Consider the following 19175-nt stretch of genomic DNA (forward strand, 5'->3'; position numbering starts at 1 on the left):
CAGTGACGCTGCAGTGATCCGGATCGTTGTCGGTATCGCTGCAGCGTCGCTTAATGTGAAGGGGCCTTAAGACAATCAGTGTGAAAACAAGCTAATCAACTGAATTTTTGGAGCAAAAATGCGCCAAATCCTGAAAATGTAGAGATTTGAGATTATAAGCGGGCTGTGGAGTCGGTAAGCCAAACCTCCGACTCCTCAATTTCCATGACCACAACTCCCTCATACATAGCTCATGTTTAAGTGATAAATTTACTGTAGTAAAATGGTAACATCAGGCTTTTAATCATTATTATGATGCAATAATCAAGCCATTAAGGCTACTTTCACACATCAGGTTTTTGCCATCAGGCACAATCCGGTGAATTTTGAAAAAAAATGGATCCAGCAAAAGTCTGTCTCCCTCTCTCTCTCCTCCCCGGAACAGGAAGTCCAAACTCTATCCCCAGATAAAAAACAGATCCAGCAAAAAAACGGATCCGTTGCACCATCCACCTCTCGTGTCTCCCCTTTTCCTCATAGTTTGTAAGCTTGCGAGCAGGGCCCTCATTCCTCCTGGTATCTGTTTTGAACTGTATTTCTGTTATGCTGTAATGTCTATTGTCTGTACAAGTCCCCTCTATAATTTGTAAAGCGCTGCGGAATATGTTGCCGCTATATAAATAAAAATTATTATTATTATTATCAGTTTTTTACAATTTGACAGATCCTTTTTTTTAAAAAAAAAATTCACCGGAATGTGTCTGACTGCCAAAACCTGATGTGTGAAAGTAGCCTTAGATAGAACATAAAATGTGTTTATTGAAATACAACTTTAGAACAAAAAAAACTTGCATATTTACAAATTATAACATCTGCAGTAAGTGGAAAAAAGTTTTCAGCAAAAACGTACTGAATAACATTTGTGCAATCTATGAATTTGTTCTGAGAAATAGTATCCCCTCCATCAGATCTTCCTTCATAGATGACCTCAAATCTGACCTACTTATTTTAAGGCTGGAGAACAACCTCTCTACACTAACTTGGGTTAATAGCAAAGCAGTAACCACACAGGCAACATCTCTATCAATTTCAGGGTATAAAGGAATTGACTTGTGCAGTCAGTTTTGATGAATGATTGAACTCTTCTACTTCTTCGAGAACAAGTGAAAAATTTTGCTGAAATATGGTCAATCTGTTTTCTATGGAAGTGGAATCTTTTTCCCTGCAGCAACGCTTTGCCTGCTCCATGTCAAACTACTTTTTGAAATCAAACCCCTCATCTGATGAGGATGAAGGAACGGCAGCAGCAGCACTGGCAGGACCCGAGTCCTCTTGCTCTTGGCCGTCCTGTAGTCCACTCATCCTAACTGCTACCTCAATAAGAGCTTCTTTTCCTTTAGTAAGCTGTTGATCATCCAGCAATATACAATGACTCGGGTCCACATAAATAGCTGCCAGAAGAATGTTATTTTCTGATAGCAGTGTCCCCCTCCATTTCATTGAAGCAGCAATGCCATCTGCGATTAAACCTCCTCTTTGGGATAGACAAAACATCAAGTTCTTCCACTCCTTTACAAAAATGCCGGGAGTTAAATCCTCAGCTTGTAACTTTTTAGTCACTGTAAATGGGTGGTGAATAAATTCCTTCAATTCAGCCACCTGTGTCCACTGACCTCCATGTAGTTTTACCTGAGGGTTGGCTATATCGACAAGGAAGGGTTTCAGCTCAAGCAATCAATAAATAGGTGCTGCCCCACCGAGTGACATGATCCACAATTGCCCCTTTTCCAGCACGTCTCTTCAAGATGGAATCAATTTTAGGGGTTCTGGCAACAATAGCCAATTTTCTTACTTTGCTAATCAGAGTTCCAGCATGTCCCTCTTGCAGACTATCTCTTATATTCTATGTATAGTGTATATAAGTCATCATAGTATCTAATTTCTCCAAACATGAGCTGAGAGGAAAAACAAACTAAAACATCAGTCATACAGAGACAACATATACTGGACTATTGATTTTTGCAGTTTATTGAAAGTTTAGATATGCTTTAAGAAGTACTTACCTTCCTTAATCCTGCTTTCCTGTTCACTCCAGAACTTCTGAGATGAATGTAGGCTTTCCTTCCCTGTGTATTTATTTTTTTTTGTAGAGGAGGAGCTTCACTACTTATCATGAACAAACTGCAGCCCAGATTCATCTCAGCTAAAAGTCTAGACCTTAGATCAGGCATACGACAGACATTTATAGGACATTTCATAACTTTCCCAAATTCTTATGAAACAAATATTCACCACAAACTGCATTGAACTACTGTACCCAATTTATTATATATTTTAGGAGGCGGCCCATTTTATACTGACTTCGACTCCACCCCAAAATGGGCTCCGACTCCACAGCCCTGATTATAAGTTGTAACATAGCCATTAAGTATGTTACGGACTGCTACATGTGTACAGAATCAGAACCACTATCGATACATGAATGCAGCATCAAAACCATCATCAGTAAATGACTCTCTTGAGAGATGGTGAGTTCTCCTTCAATGGAAGTCTTCAAACAGAGGCTGGACAGACATCTGTCTGAGATGGTTTAGTGAATCCTGCATTGAGCAGAGGGGTTGGACACGATGACCCTGGAGGTCCCTCCAACTCTAACATTCTATGTAGCTCTAAAGCCATCATCGGTTCATCTCTCAATTGCAATATAATTTCAGCCCCTGTCATGATTCACACTGGAAGGGTTCCAGTGTGGTTTGCAACTGCAACCTCTGGGGTTCAGTTAACGAGGCGCTTACCTCCACATCCTCGATGGACCCACCGGCCTTGGCTTGAAACTTGCAGCTCTCTGGCACCCCCCCTTACCCCAGGTGCAGTACCTAGTCTGACCTGAGAGTAAGGGGGGTGCCAGAGAGCTGCAAGTTTCAAGTGGAGCTGTAAGTGGGATATACATAAATGCCTGCAGTTTGTGGTATATCGAAGAGCAGTGGGATACCTAAAATAAGCCCCTGCTGTAAACTAAGAGGTCAGTAGCCTTGTGTGTGTTTTTTTCATCACATTGTGGAGTGAAGGGATAACTAAGATAAGCCCCCCTGCACATGTGATAGCCGTCTGTTGGCCTAAAGTTACCCCGATCCGTGACGTTGGGGTGACGGTCATGGTGTGAATCGTGACAGCCCCATATCCATATTGTATGCACCTACAACTGCCAGTATGTTCTTAACAATGGGGAGGAGATACTGGGAGTTGTTGCTACCAGCTATCATCTGATTACGGATCCTACAAGAACCACAGTACTGTTACTGTGGTGCAGGCCTGTCTTGGGGCATAAATTCTGCACTGGTCCTAATCCGTATCCTTATAAAAGCCTCCCATTTACTTCATGTATTTTTATTATCAAGGACATTGACCCATTTTATGACACTAAGATCATCTTGGAAATTTGCCTTATTGAAGTCTAAAGTCCTCCATGAAAACAGAAGTAACTTCATGTTCATAATGTGAGGTTTAATCATGTAATCATTAATTACAGGTCAATTTTAAGAAAATGTTCGCTACAGAACAAGTTGTACAAATTAGCATTATACATTTAACATAATGTGAAATTTGATAAAATGACAGATGTTATCGCCGATTGAATCCCATTGCGAGAGATCTGCATCGGATGCTGCGGTCACGACTCGTGGTCTCAGGATTTAGGGTTGATGCACGGCTGGTAGTTACAGACACATTCCATGAAGACCTTGATTGTGACCGGGATGTGGGAGTTTGTTTGAGGACAATAAAGATCTACTTTCTTCTCAATAATGGAACTGGTCACTGGCATGCAACAACTGCAACTGCCGTTGACTAAATCCAAGTCATCGTCAAACCTAAAGCAAAAAACAAAATCATAAATAACACTGATATAGCTGCATTGCTATAGGTCCATACCTAACAGAAATAAGATATGTCGTTGCTGAAATGGCCATGGGATGAAGGCGTTTTCTGGCTTCAGAAACCCAGGTGTAGTTTGGATAAAAAAATAAAAAATTGCGCTGCTGTACTCGCCCTCCCTTGGTCTAGCGTTGCGTCTCCTCATCTGCGCCAGTTATCTGTTATTGTTTGCAAGGCTATTGTCCCGCTGACAGCGCTGTAGCCAATCGGTGAGCACCTAGTAAGTAACTGATTGGCTGCAGCGCTGTCGACATCACATTGGCGCTGCAGACAAGAACAGATACAGAGCAGTCTGGTTGTTTGTTTTTTTTTAAAACTCCTTTAAGATACACCCACCTACTGCTACTCTCGATATGTAAATTTTAGTAAATACTTTTCATGGAATGACCATTTTGAAATTTCTTTCATGTTGTGTGGTTCCGTTATTCCAACTGGAAAGTTATGAATAAGTCGATAACTTGGCAGTTGAGGGGGGTGTGTCCAAACACACTGATACTGCCCAATCATTGCAGACGGTGTAGGGCACGCCCACTTTGACATGGGGAGTGGTAACGCCTGGTTTTCACGTTATTCATAACTTTCCAGGAGGAATAACTGTAATAGCAGAACGCGGAGGTCTCAGAAATAATCTGCTCCAAAACTGTTATTTACTTATAAATCTGAATATTTACTAGAATAGAGAGGGGACAGATCCCCTGTAAGAATGTGATCGCACAGGATCGCCCAGCACAATGTGTATTCCTAATAAGAGAAACTGCTTAGGGCCAATGACCTGTTCACACCACCTTTATTCTGCAGTGATGTCGCACTTTCAATATGGCGACTTGAAGAAGAGTCTCCTATGTGTGATACACAATGATTCATTTGGATGTGACATCTGTGGTGCATTCTGGTATGATGGGTCACTACTAGTGATGATTGATGAGCGAACGTGGTCGGATAAGGTGTTATCTGAGCATGCTCATATGCTAACCGAGTGTCTTCAGCGTGCTCGATTATTATGTTCAAGTCCCCACGGCTGCAAGTCTGTTCAACAGCTGCAACACATGCAGATATTTCCTAACAAACAGACAATCCCTGCATGTGCTGCAGCTGTCAAACAGCCATGAGACATGCAGCTGCGCAGACTCTAACATAATATTCGAGCATGCCGAAGACACTCAGTTAGCATATGAGCATGCTGATATAACACCTTATCTGTTATGGACCTGGTGGTTAGGAGCACCCGGAATGACCTGATGGTTAAACTCACACAGGACAAGCTCTGGGAAGTGGGAGCTCTGCTGACCGCAACCCCTAATCCTATCAAACAACTAGAAATAGCCGTGGAGCGTACCTAACACGACCTAGACACCTCTTCACAGCCTAAGAGCTAACTAGCCCTAAAGTTAGAAAATAAAGCCTACCTTGCCTCAGAGAAATTCCCCAAAGGAAAAGGCAGCCCCCCACATATATTGACTGTGAGTTAAGATGAAAGTCACAAACACAGAAATGAAACAGGTTACAGCAAAGGGAGGCCAGACTTACTAAACAGACTGAGGATAGGAAAGGTATCTTTGCGGTCAGCACAAAAAACTACAAAAGACCACGCAGAGTGTGCAAAAAGACCTCCGCACCGACTCACGGTGCGGAGGTGCCACTCTGCATCCCAGAGCTTCCAGCTAGCAAGGCAAAATCATGAAAGCCAACTGGACAAGGAAACAATGAACAAAATAATTAACTAGCAGGGACTTAGCTTCTGCTGGAGTAGACAGGTCACCAGAAAGATCCAAGAGCGAACTGAACCAGTACAAGCACATTGACAGCTGGCATGGAGTAATGATCTGAGTGGAGTTAAATAGAACAGCCAGCCAAAGAATAAACTACGTCACCTGTGGAAGGAACCTCAGAAGCAGCAGCTCCACTCACAGCCACCAGAGGGAGTCCATGGACAGAACTCGCCGAAGTACCATTCATGACCACAGGAGGGAGTTCGAAAACAGAATTCACAACACTTATCCGAGCACGTACACTCATCACTAGTCAATAGCTGAACTTGCTGCTCTTTTTCCCATGAAGAAAGGATGTATGCATTCAGCGGCTCCTTTTAGAGGATAATGGCTATCGGATTGAGCCTCTTTCCCCAATATTATTTTACTCTTTCTCCTAATATAAAGGGAAGTAGACCAGCAAACAACCTATATTTTCTAAATATGTGTGTAAGTGAGTAAACCACATTTCCTTTTGTTTTAATAGTTTTCCTTGATTCTTACCATGATTCAGATTCGCAGAGTCCCTGACACTTCATCACTTGCACTTCCTTGGAGCAGTTATTCTTGGTGATGACTTGGTTGTGTTTATGTGGGCTACATTTCGAAGCTAAAGAGAAAGCAAAACGCCTAGTTATAGTGTATCCGTCAATATATGTAACTTTTTTCTAACAACCTGTTTATGTACATGAGGAATAATATCATCACTTGAAATTACATGACTTGTATTACTGCATTTTTCACGAGTTTTCACCTTTTCAAGCTCCATCTAATTTTCAGTTCTCTCTGAATTAGTTGGTAAAGAGTAGCTGACCCGATGCCTCCCATTCACATTACTGCCTCTCTCTCTTGTTTAGCACATGTTCAGAAGCAACAGCAGCACTGAGCTGTGTAGCTGTGAATCCAGCTCTGGGAAGATTTTAATCATTCATTAACTTCAGCACCTTTTTTGTGTCTGATGTGCCTCTTCTACTTGTTGCTTACTCTGCTCCTTATTTTTCATCCCCCTCTCCATACAGTAATATTAAAGGTGTCAACCTGACACTTCACTGTCTTGAAAGTCCATCTTGCTTTGAACAAGACTGATGTGAACTATTGGTTTGTTTTTTTTCATAGCGGATGATAACTTCAGGAGGCTGGGGGGTCAGCTAATTTTTACCACCACGTGAACAAAAAGTGGTGGAATTGCACCATTTTTTAAAAACGTTTTTCAGTTCAACTCAAGAATAAAACCACCTTACTAAGTTTTATTTGTTATTGTGGTGGAAAACTCTCTTTAAATCGACTTTTTTGTGAACTCTGTACTACAGAATACTCACGAGCTGGGGTTGTCGCTGGTGAGGATTTTGGAATATCATGACCTGTAGGTATGAAATGGCGTAAGTCAGTATGAAAAAGTATCACCCAATCTCTAGTATGGATTCAATCAAGCATTTATTACTACAATAAGGCAGAAAAAGGGAGAAGATGATATTCGTGGCCACTTTGTGTCCAAGGCAGCGATGGAAAATTAGCTCTTTGGGATATTGGCTGACAATACTAGCTGTCATACAGATACATACATAAAGAAACTACACCTTCCTACCGTACACCGGGATCAACAGTAGTGCGCTTTTATTTTTGGCCTTGGATTTTATTTTTATTGATCATTGTTAGGCATATGGGTTGTTTTATTACAAGCCATGAAATCCCATCACATTTAAGTTTAAAAAAAGATTAAAAAAAATTAATAGAAGATAGTTTGTAGTTAGGCTGAGTGCACACGTTGCTGATTTTTCGTGTTTTTTTCGCGATAAAAATGCTATAAAACCGCAAAAAAGAGCATACAATATGCATCCCATCATTTTGAATGAATTCTGCATGTTTTGTGCACATGATGCGTTTTTTTCCGCGAAAAAAATGCATCGCGGTAAAAAACGCAGCATGTTCATTAATTTTGCCTTTTTTTTTGTGGATTTCCCACTATAAAATGCATTGGGGAAATATCCGGAAAAAAAACGCATCAAAAACGCGGCAAAATAATAATGAAAAGTTGTATTCACCATATACATATAATATTACAAGGTGGAGAGTCTTACCAGTCTGAGGAGTCCAAGTGATAGTGGTGGTGTTGGACACGGGTGGGATAGAAGTTGTGGTATTAGATGTTGAAGGGGGAATATAGGTTGTAGTGGTAGTAGAAGTTGTCGTTTCGGTAATAGTGGGGGTGCTAGGTGTTTCAGTGCTATTAGATGTAGGGATAGGGGTAACAGTTTGGGGAGTTGGGGTTGTAGTAGCATTCGTGGTAGGCGGGATAATGGTTGTAGAGGTTGTCGTTTTGGTAATTGTAGGGGTAATAGGTGTCTCGGTGCTAGTAATTGTAGTGGTACTAAAGCCAATAATTGTACTAGGAATGGTTGGTAATGTAGATGTTTCTGTAAAATAAGAAAAAAAAATAGGTTACATTTGGATTTATAATATATTTTTATAGAGGTTATATATTCTTAAGTCATGAGTTATTATTTTAATTTTCACAAAAAAAAGTACTTTTCTTTCCTTCCTAAGATCGAAAGGGTTACACCAGGTACCAAGCAATGAGGTCAATGTGAGACATTTTTTCGGAAAGACAGTGGACTGTATTCACATACAATACAACATGTAAAATGTGCACATTTCTCATGGGGGGCACACGCTGCCAGCAAAGGGCCCCTGTGCAGCACTTGTGCCCCCATTCCCTCTACCCCCGCATATTCACAGTGGGCACACCTATATAAAACGGTCACCTGCGAGAATATTACATACACACATACATAGTACAAACATGCACATAAGCATATGGAAAATATACACATCACACATGCATGTACACACCGACAGTTCTGACATTCATTTGGACAATTTTTTTTGTTCATTCATTCTTCTACAGTTTTAACAGGCATACCGTTATTTTTATATAAGCTTCAATACATGAGGTCTCAATTTTTGCAAGAAATGGTATTTTGTCAAACATGTACTGTATGTCGGAATTACATTTATATTACATTTTATGAGTTTAATTGAAAATCAGAATCATGTAATTTTTTTTATACTGATCGCTGTAAACAATCTTCATTTTTGCTATTACGGGAATGGCATATAAATGTTATTTACTGGTTTGTGACTTTTACGTCTAAAAAGTGTTACAGAATGTTATTATTGTATTTGTTTTAAAATTAATTTTAGTAATTTTATATAAAAAAAAAATCAGCTGACCTTCACTTTACTCTAAAGTTACAATTATATACTAGCACAATATTTTAGTAAATAAGAATACAAGTAAGGTTTTTAGGCAGAGAAAATCCTCCTGTGCTTTACAGAGCAGCCTGTGGCTCACTGCTAAAGTTCCTGCTCAGTTTTGCCCATGTGGCTGATGTGATACATCTGCTATCTTCGATTTTAACACATATCACTCGTACCTGTGATAGTCTATGGGTCCATTCACATGTCTGATTTTTCGTAAACAGAGAGGTCCGTGAAAATTCGCAGAGACATGTCAGATTTTGACCCAAGGGTTGGATCAAAATCGTCAATGCAAGTCTATGGGTCCGTGAAAAAAATCGAACCTCTGACATTTCAATGTGGTCCAATTTTCACTGACTTTCACTGAAAGTTAGATGGTTCTCGTACCACACAATATCAGAAGTCTGAATGAGGCATAATACTGAGCCAGACAACAGCCTTGTACTGAAGCTTCAGAAGTGGGGACTAGGGGACACAGGTAGTATATACAGTAGGTAGAGAAAATTGATTAAGGGACATTTATTTTAATAAATTTGGTGCATCTTTCAACTGCTGCACTCCATTGACTGGAGTAACATTTCTGGCAGGGACTGAGCACATTTCTGTTGTAATTTAAAGGGGTTGTCCACTACTAGAACAACTCCTCATTCCTCATGTTTGGCCCAGTTAAAATAAAAACACTGATACCGTATTTACTTCCGGTACCAGTACTGTTCCAGCGGTGTCACCACTCGCTCTCCTGGGACTCATGTAAGGCTGTTAGACATTCCCTTTGTGTTGGCACTTACTTTTACAGGGCTTACATGAGGTTATGTCACGTGAGCCCTGCACAGAAAGTCACAGCAATGGCTGCTCGCGGACATCCTCTTGACGTTCGATTTGTGACACCGGTGCTGACTGGGTGCAGGGCTCACGTGACATGTGAACCCTGGTAATACAAGTGCCGACACAACGGGAACATAGTCGGCATCGGAGGAGAGTACAGGTGAATTTATTTTAACCAGGCCAAACATGACGAATGAGAAGGGGTTATCCAAGTGGTGGACAACCCATTTATGCTACTTTTGTGACATTTTAATGAACCTCGAGGGCACTCTTGGCCATGCATTGTAGGGCCTGAGCTCCATCCTCTTTTCATAAAGTTGGCAGAACTAACCGGATTTTTGTGAAAATGCAGAAAGTTGCAAACTTTTTGTGCAACTTAGAGTTGTACAAAATATTATGCTTAATAAATTTGGGCCAATAGTGTTGGAAATTTTTTTTGAATTACCAACCCACTTAGCAAATACCCCTCTAAGATGAGCACCGGTTGACAATCAGCTGATGTCACAGAGGGATGTTGCAGGTGATGACACATTTCTTTTGGAAATTAGATATTACATGGCTGAGTCGTTTAGAGTAAGAGTTATTTTCTGCTGAATTCAGTCCAAATATTACTGTCGTATATGACTTAGTACAACAACATAGTGCCCAAACAATATGCAATTTAAAAAAAAATCCATTTATTATTGCTATTTAATATCACACAAAATCTACTTTTTATTTTCCTTGACTGATCATTCATTCTCACAATTTTCAATTAACAGGTGAAATCCGTTTTCAGAGAATACAGATTTAACCATTACTGAAATAAATGAAGACAGTTAGTGCACATAAAGTTCTATGGAGGACTGTAACTGTCATTTCAGGAGAACTTGTAGCAAAATTTCTCTATCTGATTCTAGCTCCTCCCTTTTACCCCTCTCCATAGGATTTAAAAAAGTACCAGCAGTCATCTCTTATTTCAGTAATGGGAACATCTGCCTTCACTTAACACATATTTTAGATGGGAACACAGTGAAAGATCAGCCCAGTAGGTGAAAGAAGCACATTTCGCTGACACGAAATCTTGCAAAGTATCTTATTTTCATGTGCACTATTGATACATGAAAAAAAAATGAAACCCAATTACTCTTTAGAGGGTGACCATAATTTCTGAAGATTTTTTATATATCATACAATTAAGCTACCAATAAAGAAATAACTTAATAGGTATTCAAAAATAAACTCACCTAGTTGAACAGTTGTAGATGAGAAATTCTGGTGAAGAGAAACCGGTGGTGGAGAAGATGATGTTGGTAATGGTGTATTAATGTGAGGTGTTTCTGGAGTACTACTGTGAGAAGATGAGTTTGGAGTGGCTGAGGAGGTTACAGAAATTATTGCTGATGTATTTGGAGAAGTAATGCTTGTAGAAGTAAGTGTTGGTGATGTGGGAGTACTAGTAGGTGAAGTGGTTATTGAGGATGTAGAAGGCATTCGAGTAGTGGTTGTTGGAGTTGTTGTTGGGGTGTGAGTGGTAACAGTACTAGTTGTACTGGGAGATTTACTTGTAGGAGATGTGGAAGTTGAGTGAGTAGTAACTGTGGTACTGCTTAATGGAGTAGGTGTTGATGGTGAATGAGTAGTGGTTGTTGAAGTTGTTGGAGTGTGACTAGTAAAAGTACTAGTTGTACTAGGAGTTTTAGTTGTATGAGATGTGGAAGTTGAGTGGGTAGTAACACTGGTACTGGTTAAAGGAGTAGGTGTTGATGGCGAGTGAGTAGTGACTGTTGATGTAGTTGGGGTGTGACTGGTAACCGTACTAGTTATAATGGGAGTTTTAGTTGTAGTAGATGTGGAAGTTGAGTGGGTAATAACAGTGGTAGTGGTTAAAGGAGTAGGTGTTGATGGTGAGTGAGTAGTGGTTGTTGAGGTTGTTGGGGTGTGAGTTGTAATAGTACTAGTTGTACTGGGAGTTTTAGTTGTCGGAGATGTGGAAGTTGAGTGGGTAGTAACAGAGGTACTCGTTAATGGAGTAGGTGTTGATGGTGAGTGAGTAGTGGTTGTTGAAGTTGTTGGGGTGTGAGAGGTAATAGTACTAGTTGTAATGGGAGTTTTAGTTGTCGGAGATGTGGAAGTTGGATGGGTAGTAACAGAGGTACTCGTTAATGGAGTAGGTGTTGATGGTGAGTGAGTAGTGGTTGTTGATGTTGTTGGGATGTGAGTTGTAACTGTACTAGCTATACTGAGAGTTTTAGTTGTTGGAGATGTGGAAGTTGAGTGGGTAGTAACAGAGGTACTGGTTAGAAGAGTAGGTGGTGATGGTGAGTGAGTAGTGGGGGTTGAAGTTGTTGTTGGGGTGTGAGTTGTAACTGTACTAGTTGTACTGGGAGTTTTAGTTGTGGGAGATGTGGAAGTTGAGTGGGTAGTAACAGAGGTACTCGTTAATGCAGTAGGTGTTGATGGTGAGTAAGTAGTGATTGTTGATGTTGTTGGGGTGTGACTGGTAACTGTACTAGCTGTACTGGGAGTTTTAGTTGTAGGAGATGTGGAAGTTGAGTGGGTAGTAACAGTGGTACTGGTTAAAGGAGTAGGTGTTGATGGTGAGTGAGTAGTGGTTGTTGAAGTTGTTGTTGGGGTGTGAGAGGTAACAGTACTAGTTGTAATGGGAGTTTTAGTTGTAGGAGATGTGGAAGTTGAGTGGCTAGTAACAGTTGTACTGGTTAAAGGAGTAGGTGTTGATGGTGAGTAAGTAGTGGTTGTTGAAGCTGTTGGGGTGTGAGATGTAATAGTACTAGTTGTACTGGGAGTTTTAGTTGTGGGAGATGTGGAAGTTGACTGGGTAGTAACACTGGTACTGGTTAATGGAGTAGGTGTTGATGGTGAGTGAGTAGTGGTTGTTGAAGTTGTTGTTGGGGAGTGAGTTGTAATAGTACTAGTTGTACTGGGAGTTTTAGTTGTAGTAGATGTGGAAGTTAAGTGGGTAGTAACACTGGTACTGGTTAATGGAGTAGGTGTTGATGGTGAGTGAGTAGTGGTTGTTGAAGTTGTTGTTGGGGAGTGAGTTGTAATAGTACTAGTTGTACTGGGAGTTTTAGTTGTAGTAGATGTGGAAGTTGAGTGGGTAGTAACAGAGGTACTCGTTAATGGAGTAGGTGTTGATGGTGAGTGAGTAGTGGTTGTTGATGTTGTTGGGGTGTGAGTTGTAACTGTACTAGCTATACTAAGAGTTTTAGTTGGAGATGTGGAAGTTGAGTGGGTAGTAACAGAGGTACTGGTTAGAGGAGTAGGTGTTGATGGTGAGTGAGTAGTGGTGGTTGAAGTTGTTGTTGGGGTGTGAGTTGTAATAGTACTAGTTGTAGTGGGAGTTTTAGTTGTGGGAGATGTGGAAGTTGAGTGGGTGGTAACACTGGTACTGGTTAATGGAGTAGGTGTTGATGGTGAGTGAGTAGTGGTTGTTGATGTTGTTGGGGTATGACTGGTAACTGTACTAGTTGTAATGGGAGTTTTAGTTGTAGTAGATGTGGAAGTTGAGTGGGTAGTAACAGAGGTACCCGTCAATGGAGTAGGTGTTGATGGTGAGTGAGTAGTGGTTGTTGATGTTGTTGGGGTGGGACTGGTAACTGTACTAGTTGTAATGGGAGATTTAGTTTTAGACGATGTGGAAGTTGAGTGGGTAGTAACAGAGGTACTCGTTAATGGAGTAGGTGTTGATGGTGAGTGAGTAGTGGTTGCTGATGTTGTTGGGGTGTGACTGGTAACTGTACTAGTTGAACTCGCAGTTTTAGTTGTAGTAGATGTGGAAGTTGAGTGGGTAGTAACAGAGGTACCCGTCAATGGAGTAGGTGTTGATGGTGAGTGAGTAGTGGTTGTTGATGTTGTTGGGGTGGGACTGGTAACTGTACTAGTTGTAATGGGAGATTTAGTTTTAGTAGATGTGGAAGTTGAGTGGGTAGTAACAGAGGTACTCGTTAATGGAGTAGGTGTTGATGGTGAGTGAGTAGTGGTTGTTGATGTTGTTGGGGTGTGACTGGTAACTGTACTAGTTGTAATGGGAGATTTAGTTTTAGTAGATGTGGAAGTTGAGTGGGTAGTAACAGAGGTACTCGTTAATGGAGTAGGTGTTGATGGTGAGGGAGTAGTGGTTGTTGATGTTGTTGGGGTGTGACTGGTAACTGTACTAGCTGTACTGGGAGTTTTAGTTGTAGGAGATGTGGAAGTTGAGTGGGTAGTAACAGTGGTACTGGTTAAAGGAGTAGGTGTTGATGGTGAGTGAGTAGTGGTTGTTGAAGCTGTTGGGGTGTGAGTTGTAATAGTACTAGTTGTACTGGGAGTTTTAGTTGTGGGAGATGTGGAAGTTGAGTGGGTAGTAACACTGGTAATGGTTAATGGAGTAGGTGTTGATGGTGAGTGAGTAGTGGTTGTTGATGTTGTTGGGGTGTGACTGGTAACTGTACTTGTTGTAATGAGAGTGTTAGTTGTAGTAGATATGGAAGTTGAGTGGGTAGTAACAGTGGTACTGGTTAGAGGAGTAGGTGTTGATGGTGAGTGAGTAGTGGTTGTTGAAGTTGTTCTTGGGGAGTGAGTTGTAATAGTATTAGTTGTACTGGGAGTTTTAGTTGTAGTAGATGTGGAAGTTGAGTGGGTAGTAACAGAGGTACTCGTTAATGGAGTAGGTGTTGATGGTGAGTGAGTAGTGGTTGTTGATGTTGTTGGGGTGTGAGTTGTAACTGTACTAGCTATACTGAGAGTTTTAGTTGGAGATGTGGAAGTTGAGTGGGTAGTAACAGAGGTACTGGTTAGAGGAGTAGGTGTTGATGGTGAGTGAGTAGTGGTGGTTGAAGTTGTTGTTGGGGTGTGAGTTGTAATAATACTAGTTGTACTGGGAGTTTTAGTTGTGGGTGATGTGGAAGTTGAGTGGGTAGTAACAGAGGTACTGGTTAATGTAGTAGGTGTTGATGGTGAGTGAGTGGTGATTGTTGATGTTGTTGGGGTGTGAGTGCTAACAGTACTAGTTGAACTGGGAGTTTTAGTTGTGGGAGATGTGGAAGTTGAGTGGGTAGTAACAGAGGTACCCGTCAATGGAGTAGGTGTTGATGGTGAGTGAGTGGTGATTGTTGATGTTGTTGGGGTGTGAGTGCTAACAGTACTAGTTGAACTGGGAGTTTTAGTTTTAGTAGATGTGGAAGTTGAGTGGGTAGTAACAGAGGTACTCGTTAATGGAGTAGGTGTTGATGGTGAGTGAGTAGTGGTTGTTGATGTTGTTGGGGTGTGACTGGTAACTGTACTAGTTGTAATGGGAGATTTAGTTTTAGTAGATGTGGAAGTTGAGTGGGTAGTAACAGAGGTACTCGTTAATGGAGTAGGTGTTGATGGTGAGGGAGTAGTGGTTGTTGATGTTGTTGGGGTGTGACTGGTAACTGTACTAGCTGTACTGGGAGTTTTAGTTGTAGGAGATGTGGAAGTTGAGTGGGTAGTAACAGTGGTACTGGTTAAAGGAGTAGGTGTTGATGGTGAGTGAGTAGTGGTTGTTGAAGCTGTTGGGGTGTGAGTTGTAATAGTACTAGTTGTACTGGGAGTTTTAGTTGTGGGAGATGTGGAAGTTGAGTGGGTAGTAACACTGGTAATGGTTAATGGAGTAGGTGTTGATGGTGAGTGAGTAGTGGTTGTTGATGTTGTTGGGGTGTGACTGGTAACTGTACTTGTTGTAATGAGAGTGTTAGTTGTAGTAGATATGGAAGTTGAGTGGGTAGTAACAGTGGTACTGGTTAGAGGAGTAGGTGTTGATGGTGAGTGAGTAGTGGTTGTTGAAGTTGTTCTTGGGGAGTGAGTTGTAATAGTATTAGTTGTACTGGGAGTTTTAGTTGTAGTAGATGTGGAAGTTGAGTGGGTAGTAACAGAGGTACTCGTTAATGGAGTAGGTGTTGATGGTGAGTGAGTAGTGGTTGTTGATGTTGTTGGGGTGTGAGTTGTAACTGTACTAGCTATACTGAGAGTTTTAGTTGGAGATGTGGAAGTTGAGTGGGTAGTAACAGAGGTACTGGTTAGAGGAGTAGGTGTTGATGGTGAGTGAGTAGTGGTGGTTGAAGTTGTTGTTGGGGTGTGAGTTGTAATAATACTAGTTGTACTGGGAGTTTTAGTTGTGGGTGATGTGGAAGTTGAGTGGGTAGTAACAGAGGTACTGGTTAATGTAGTAGGTGTTGATGGTGAGTGAGTGGTGATTGTTGATGTTGTTGGGGTGTGAGTGCTAACAGTACTAGTTGAACTGGGAGTTTTAGTTGTGGGAGATGTGGAAGTTGAGTGGGTAGTAACAGAGGTACTCGTTAGTGGAGTGGGTGTTGATGGTGAGTGAGTAGTGATTGTTGATGTTGTTGGGGTGTGAGTGCTAACAGTACTAGTTGCAATGGGAGTTTTAGTTGTAGTAGATGTGGAAGTTGAGTGGGTAGTAACAGAGGTACTCGTTAATGGAGTAGGTGTTGATGGTGAGTGAGTAGTGGTTGTTGATGTTGTTGGGGTGTGACTGGTAACTGTACTAGTTGTAATGGGAGTTTTAGTTTTAGTAGATGTGGAAGTTGAGTGGGTAGTAACAGTGGTACTGGTTAAAGGAGTAGGTGTTGATGGTGAGTAAGTGGTGGTTGTTGAAGTTGTTGCTGGGGTGTGAGAGGTAACAGTACTAGTTGTACTGGGAGTTTTAGTTGTAGTAGATGTGGAAGTTGAGTGGGTAGTAACAGAGGTACTCGTTAATGGAGTAGGTGTTGATGGTGAGTGAGTAGTGGTTGTTGATGTTGTTGGGGTTTGACTGGTAACTGTACTAGCTGTACTGGGAGTTTTAGTTGTAGGAGATGTGGAAGTTGAGTGGCTAGTAACAGTTGTACTGGTTAAAGGGGTAGGTGTTGATGGTGAGTGATTAGTGGTAATTGAAGCTGTTGGGGTGTGAGTTCTAATAGTTCTAGTTGTACTGGGAGTTTTAGTTGTGGGAGATGTGGAAGTTGAGTGGGTAGTAACACTGGTACTGGTTAATGGAGTAGGTGTTGATGGTGAGTGAGTAGTCGTTGTTGATGTTGTTGGGGTGTGACTGGTAACTGTACTAGTTGTAATGGGAGTTTTAGTTGTAGTAGATGTGGAAGTTGAGTGGGTAGTAACAGACGTACTCGTTAATGGAGTAGGTGTTGATGGTGAGTGAGTAGTGGTTGTTGATGTTGTTGGGGTGTGACTGGTAACTGTACTAGTTGTAATGGGAGTTTTAGTTGTAGTAGATGTGGAAGTTGAGTGGGTAGTAAGAGTGGTACTGGTTAGAGGAGTAGGTGTTGATGGTGAGTGAGTAGTGGTTGTTGAAGTTGTTGTTGGGTAGTGAGTTGTAATATTACTAGTTGTAATGGTAGTTTTAGTTGTCGGGGATGTGGACGTTGGGTGGGTAGTAACAGAGGTACCCGTTAATGGAGTAGATGTTGATGGTGAGTGAGTAGTGGTTGTTGAAGTTGTTGTTGGGGAGTGAGTTGTAATAGTACTAGTTGTAATGGGAATTTTAGTTGTAGTAGATGTGGAAGTTGAGTGGGTAGTAACAGAGGTACTCGTTAATGGAGTAGGTGTTGATGGTGAGTGAGTAGTGGTTGTTGATGTTGTTGGGGTGTGACTGGTAACTGTACTAGTTGTAATGGGAGTTTTAGTTGTAGTAGATGTGGAAGCTGAGTGGGTAGTAACAGAGGCACTCGTTAATGGAGTAGGTGTTGATAGTGAGTGAGTAGTTGTTGTTGATGTTGTTGGGGTGTGACTGGTAACTGTACTAGTTGTAATGGGAGTTTTAGTTGTACTAGATGTGGAAGTTGAGTGGGTAGTAGCAGAGGTACTGGTTAGAGGAGTAGGTGTTGATGGTGAGTGAGTAGTGGTGGTTGAAGTTGTTGTTGGGGTGTGAGTTGCAATAGTACTAGTTGAACTGCGAGTTTTAGTTGTGGGAGATGTGGAAGTTGAGTGGGTAGTAACACTGGTACTGGTTAATGGAGTAGGTGTTGATAGTGAGTGAGTAGTCGTTGTTGATGTTGTTGGGGTGTGACTGGTAACTGTACTAGTTGTAATGGGAGTTTTAGTTGTAGTAGATGTGGAAGTTGAGTGGGTAGTAACAGTGGTACTGTTTAAAGGAGTAGGTGTTGATGGTGAGTGAGTGGTGGTTGTTGAAGTTGTTGCTGGGGTGTGAGAGGTAACAGTACTAGTTGTACTGGGAGTTTTAGTTGTAGTAGATGTGGAAGTTGAGTGGGTAGTAACAGAGGTACTCGTTAATGGAGTAGGTGTTGATGGTGAGTGAGTAGTGGTTGTTGATGTTGTTGGGGTGTGAGTTGTAACTGTACTAGCTATACTGAGAGTTTTAGTTGTTGGAGATGTGGAAGTTGAGTGGGTAGTAACAGAGGTACTAGTTAATGTAGTAGGTGTTGATGGTGAGGGAGTAGTGGTTGTTGATGTTGTTGGGGTGTGACTGGTAACTGTACTAGTTGTAATGGGAGTTTTAGTTGTAGTAGATGTGGAAGTTGAGTGGGTAGTAAGAGAGGTACTCGTTAATGGAGTAGGTGTTGATGGTGAGTGAGTAGTGGTTGTTGATGTTGTTGGGGTGTGACTGGTAACTGTACTAGTTGTAATGGGAGTTTTAGTTGTAGTAGATGTGGAAGTTGAGTGGGCAGTAACAGTGGTACTGGTTAGAGGAGTAGGTGTTGATGGTGAGTGAGTAGTGATTGTTGAAGTTTTTGTTGGGGTGTGAGTTGTAATAGTACTAGTTGTACTGGGAGTTTTAGTTGTCGGGGATGTGGAAGTTGGGTGGGTAGTAACAGAGGTACCCGTTAATGGAGTAGATGTTGAGGGTGAGTGAGTAGTGGTTGTTGATGTTGTTGGGGTGTGACTGGTAACTGTACTTGTTGTAATAGGAGTGTTAGTTGTAGTAGATGTGGAAGTTTTGTGGGTAGTAACAGTGGTACTGGTTAGAGGAGTAGGTGTTGATGTTGAGTGAGTATTGGTTGTTGATGTTGTTGGGGTGTGACTGGTAACTGTACTAGCTGTACTGGGAGTTTTAGTTGTAGGAGATGTGGAAGTTGAGTGGGTAGTAACAGTGGTACTGGTTAAAGGAGTAGGTGTTGATGGTGAGTGAGTAGTGGTTGTTGATGTTGTTGGGGTTTGACTGGTAACTGTACTAGCTGTACTGGGAGTTTTAGTTGTAGGAGATGTGGAAGTTGAGTGGGTAGTAACTGTGGTACTGGTTAAAGGAGTAGGTGTTGATGGTGAGTGAGTAGTGGTTGTTGAAGTTGTTGTTGGGGTGTGAGAGGTAACAGTACTAGTTGTAATGGGAGTTTTAGTTGCAGGAGATGTGGAAGTTGAGTGGCTAGTAACAGTTGTACTGGTTAAAGGAGTAGGAATTGATGGTGAGTGAGTAGTGGTTATTGAAGCTGTTGGGGTGTGAGTTGTAATAGTACTAGT

The 19175-nt window shown here is 41.4% G+C and overlaps 1 protein-coding gene across 1 annotated transcript in view; it reads right to left on the reverse strand.

The window, feature by feature from the left end:
* Window positions 1–3486: 3486 nt before the first annotated feature.
* The window catches only part of LOC138648601 (mucin-6), a 105059-nt gene continuing 89370 nt past the window's right edge, over window positions 3487–19175 (reverse strand). Inside the window, exons 38-46 of the mRNA XM_069738387.1 lie at window positions 18474–19014; window positions 16918–18380; window positions 15673–15828; window positions 13597–14085; window positions 10970–13200; window positions 7739–8074; window positions 6980–7021; window positions 6165–6270; window positions 3487–3848 (exon numbers count right to left, since the gene is read on the reverse strand). Of these exons, the coding sequence (XP_069594488.1) occupies window positions 3665–3848; window positions 6165–6270; window positions 6980–7021; window positions 7739–8074; window positions 10970–13200; window positions 13597–14085; window positions 15673–15828; window positions 16918–18380; window positions 18474–19014 (5548 nt within the window). The 3' untranslated portion in view covers window positions 3487–3664. The remainder of the gene's footprint in view (window positions 3849–6164; window positions 6271–6979; window positions 7022–7738; window positions 8075–10969; window positions 13201–13596; window positions 14086–15672; window positions 15829–16917; window positions 18381–18473; window positions 19015–19175) is intronic.

This window comes from Ranitomeya imitator, chromosome 9 (assembly GCF_032444005.1).
Source record: "Ranitomeya imitator isolate aRanImi1 chromosome 9, aRanImi1.pri, whole genome shotgun sequence".
Taxonomy (NCBI): Eukaryota; Metazoa; Chordata; class Amphibia; order Anura; family Dendrobatidae; genus Ranitomeya; species Ranitomeya imitator.